This window comes from Lagenorhynchus albirostris, chromosome 9, assembly GCF_949774975.1.
Source record: "Lagenorhynchus albirostris chromosome 9, mLagAlb1.1, whole genome shotgun sequence".
Lineage (NCBI taxonomy): Eukaryota > Metazoa > Chordata > Mammalia > Artiodactyla > Delphinidae > Lagenorhynchus > Lagenorhynchus albirostris.
Window position 1 is genome coordinate 11487074 of NC_083103.1, and position 4640 is coordinate 11491713.

The window sequence follows — 4640 nt, forward strand, 5'->3', positions numbered from 1 at the left end:
GGTTATTCAGCTAGTTAGTGTTTGTCCTAGAGATGGTAGCCATGGATCTTGACCATACCAAAAGGACCTTCCAAAGAACGTAACGCATCCCCAGGCCAGGCTGCTGGAGTGGGGTGGAGGGAACAGCTCAAGGAGGCTATGTTTTACATGATATGTCAGTGTCTCCCTCCCACTAGTGACCGCTGATGAGAGCTAGAGGAAAAATTAAAGTGGTAAAGATTAAAATGGAGAAAAAGACTTTCAGTTTTTTATTGATGCTGAGATGTAATTGACATATAACAGTGTGTAAGTTTAAGTTGTACAGTGTGTTGGTTTGATACACATATATTGCAATATGATTGCCACCATAGCATAAGCTAACACCTCTATCATGTCCCATAACTATCATGTCTTCTTTGTGGTGAGAACAATCAAGGCTCTTAGCAACTTTGAAGTTTACAGCACAGTATTTCAACTATAATCACTGTGCTGTGCCCTAGATCTCCAGAACTTATTTATCTACTAGTTGCTAGTTTGTACCCTTAAACATCTTTTAATACCAACTGACTAAGCAATTTTTGACCACATGCTGAATTAGATAATAAGAAAAATATGTATCAATGGTTAATATGAGGGAATAGTTCACATAAAGAGCAGATTTGTCATCTTCCAACTTCTGAAATGCTTTCCTGAGAAAAAGGAATTAGAACGGCTGTGTCTGGAAGAGGCGAAACTAAAGTCAATGCATAGAATATAAAGAGAAAGAATCCAGATACAAAAAGAGAATTAACAGGTAGAACTGTCCACAGATAGAAGCTCACAAGGCAACCGTACAAACACGTGGAGGGTGTGCAGCAGAGGAGACTCCAAGATCCAGTGGGGATTAGAGCAGATGCTGCCTAGATTATTTCCAAATCTCGGAGTCTATGTGTCTCTTATCTTCACAGGAATTTCCAAATATAAACCAGAGTTAATTTGAATTAGAAACACCAGCTCATGGCTCAGCTTCCAAAACATGCAGGATGCTGGAGAAGAATCAGCCAGATGTAAGATTTCTCAAAAACAATCTCTGTACATTTGCCCAGAAATATAAACCTAACTTCTACCAGAGAGAAAACATCAGTCTTTCAATTCTGGGATTTTTTTTTTTTCATTTCATTCTCAGCCTCAGATCAACAGTCTAGGTGGAATCCGTGGCCAAGAATAATTTCACCATAGTAACTGAGTTCATCCTTATGGGCTTTACTGGCTCCCTTAAGCTGGAGATTCCCCTCTTCCTGGTGTTTCTGAGTCTCTATCTAGTCACCCTTCTGGGGAAAATAGGGATGATGATTCTGATCCAAGAGGATGTCCAACTCCACACCCAACGTACTTCCTTCTGAGTCACCTCTCCCTGCTAGACATCTGGTACACCTCGGCCATCACCCCTCAGATCCTGGCCATACTCGCCACAGGCAAGACAGCCATCTCCTATGGCCAGTGTGCTTCCCAGTTCTTTTTCTTCCCCATTTGTGCAGGCACAGAGTGTTTCCTGCTGGCTGTGATGGCCTATGACCGCTATGTGGCTATTAGCAACCCACTGCTCTACACTGTGGTCATGCATCCCAGGATCTGCTGGAGTCTCGTGCTGGGAGCCTGTGTCTACGGGGTAGCGAGGTCCATCCTGCGTACCATGTGTGCTTTCACCCTCTCCTTCTGTGATAACAATCAGATCAACTTCTTCTTCTGAAGCTTGCCTGCAGTGACACAACAAACACTGAGACTGTCGTTGTCTTCTTTGGCAACTTTGTGATTTTGGCCAATGCCTTGGTCATCCTGATTTCCTACCTGCTTAGCATCAAGACCGTTTTGAGGGTGAACTCTTCAGGTGGCAGGGTTAAGGCTTTCTCCACATGCTCCTCCCACCTCACTGCTGTGGCCGTTTTCTTTGGGACCCTCATCTTCATGTATCTGCGGAGTGGTTCAGGCAAATCCCTCGAGGAAGACAAGGTAGGGTCTGTCTTCTACAGTGTGGTCATCCCCATGCTGAGCCCTGTGATATACAGCCTGAGAAATAAGGATGTGAAAGCGGCCTTCAGAAAGGTCACTGGTAGATCCCAAGTGTCACAGAGTGTGTAGATCTGGGTGTAAGGACCTCTCATCTTGGTCCATTTTTTTCCCGTATTAATATATCCTAATAGGCACCAGCAATATATGCAACCGGTACCCACAAACAAAAAGAAGGTAGAGAGGTACCACAGGCACACAAGAAAAACTGCAAATCTACAGCAACATGGTTGGAACTAGAGATTATCATACAAAGTGAGGTAAGTCAGAAAGAGAAAGACAAATACCATATGATATCACTTATATGTGGCATGTAAAATATGACACACATGAACTTATCTATGAAACAGAAACAGACTCACAGACATAGAGAGCAGACTTGTGGTGGCCAAGGGTGAGGAAGCGTGGGGGAGGGATGGAGTGGGAGTTTGGGGTTGGTAGATGCAAACTATTATATATAGGATGGATAAACAACAAGGTCCTACTGTGTAGCACAGGGAACTATATTTAATATCCTGTGATAAATCATAATGGAAAAGAACATGAAAAAAGAATGTATATTGATGTATAAGTGAATCACTTTGCTGTACAGCAGAAATTAACACTACTTTGTAAATCAACTATACTTCAACAAAAGATTTTTTTTAAAACTTTTAACTGCAAATGTGATAACATTTATTTCCAGCAATTCAAATGTACTTTCTTCTCCCTCTCCCACCTCCAGTCCATTCCTAAGAACCCAGAAGTCTCATACTGCTCACTGACATCATAATTTACAGAATCTCAGAGTCCCCAGAGGTCTTCAGTTAATCTCAATCCAGCCCAATACTCTTTGCATGCTTGGGTTTCCCATCCTTTCTCTCTCAGTTTTGCTCCCATCAATACTGCCTTTTTTTCTGGGACAAGGATTATATCAGGAGATCCCTGTGGATAAAACTAAATAGTCTTTTTTTTTTTTTTTTAAGTGCATGAGTGACTGATCACCTCAGTAAGGGAGGAGTGTTGTGTAAGACAAAACTGAGTCTCTAAATGGCCAAGGGAAGGGAGTGTTTAAGAAATGAGCCTTCGGGCTTCCCTGGAGGCTCAGTGGTTGAGAGTCCGCCTGCCTATGCAGGGGACACGGGTTCGAGTCCTGGTCCAGGAAGATCCCACATGCCACAGAGCAACTAAGCCCCTGCACCACAACTACTGAGCCTGTGCTCTAGAGCCCGCAAGCCACAACTACTGAGCCCACGTGCCACAACTACTGAGGCCCGCGCAGCTAGAACCCGTGTTCTGCAACAAGAGAAGTCACCACAATAAGTCCGCACTCCACAATGAAGAGTAGCCCCTACTCGCCACAACTAAAAAGAAAGTCCGTGCGCAGCCATGAGGACCCAACGCAGCCAAAAATTAATTAATTATTTATTTTTTTTAAAAAAAGTATTTCCCCCTTGGGGATTTAAACTGAAAAATATGGGAAAAGACTAAGTTAGCTGAGAAATGAGACTCACAAATGATGATAAGCTATGGAGAGAATGGCTGAGTCATGTTTACGGACAGACCAGAGAGGAAATGAGCAAATGTCAGACGCTGAGGAGGCAGCCATATAAACCAGTCCCTGGTGCTACACTAGATCTTTCCAAATCTTGAGTTATGTTCCAGACTGAGTTTCAGCACTCCCAATAGGTCCCCCCAAGCAATCCCTGTCTCCTTTTTGGAGCATAAAAGTCTTAACCATAGACCCATATTCTACTAGATAATCTGAATGGTCTCTTTTACAACCTAAAGAACCTAATAACCCATTGTCCTAGCTCCTAATAAAATATGATTATTATTAATACAGCTAAGAGTTACAGAGCACCTATTATATGTCAGACACTATTCTAAAAACTTTTAGATGTATTTAACAACTCTACGATGCCTTAGCAACCCTATGGTGTAGGTGCAATTATTATCCCCACGTAGGGATGGGGAAAATAAGACATAGAGAAGTTAAGTTGTCCAGGGTCACGGAAGCAAGCCTCTTGATTTGAGCTCAGGGACTCAGGTTCCAGAAACTCTGGTCTTATCTACTATCTTATATCACCTTTGAACACCATTTTATAAACAATTGTCCCTTCTCTGGTACAGAGTGACTTAAGGCAAAATGGCCCCTGAATCATCTTGCGGTACACCTGAAACTAAAACAACATTGTGAATCAACTATACTCCAATATAAAATAAAAATTAAATTATAAATAAATAAATAAATTTCTCCCAACAACAACAAAAAAATAGCCTTATTCATTAGGCTCTTTCTCCAGGAATCATAAAAGATAGTTTTTCTGCTTAGGAACTTGGGATTCATGTGAAGGGACATTCAAAGGTCATAGGTAAGAGAAGACAAAATAAATAAAATAAAAGACCTATTAACCTCTTTTAACAAGGAGAGAACTTTACTCAGCCTAAATCCCTATACACTTGCCAGTTCTGGGCTAAGCAGCTGGATGAATAGAAGCTGGAAGAGATTGCATGTAATGGTTATTCAATAAAAATTTATTCAGAACCTACACGGACCCTATTCTCTGTGATGGCTAAGATAGGACCTGGGCATTTAAGTCAGCATCAGCCATGGGGCTTGTCCCAGATAAGAC

At 41.9% G+C, this 4640-nt stretch overlaps 1 protein-coding gene across 1 annotated transcript; it reads left to right on the forward strand.

Moving 5' to 3' along the window:
• The first annotated feature begins 1001 nt into the window (after window positions 1-1001).
• On the forward strand, window positions 1002-2097 carry LOC132526164 (olfactory receptor 9I1-like). The gene is given in 4 exon segments (XM_060160056.1): window positions 1002-1025; window positions 1164-1338; window positions 1341-1703; window positions 1706-2097. Coding segments are annotated over 4 exon segments (954 nt in total).
• Window positions 2098-4640: the final 2543 nt, after the last annotated feature.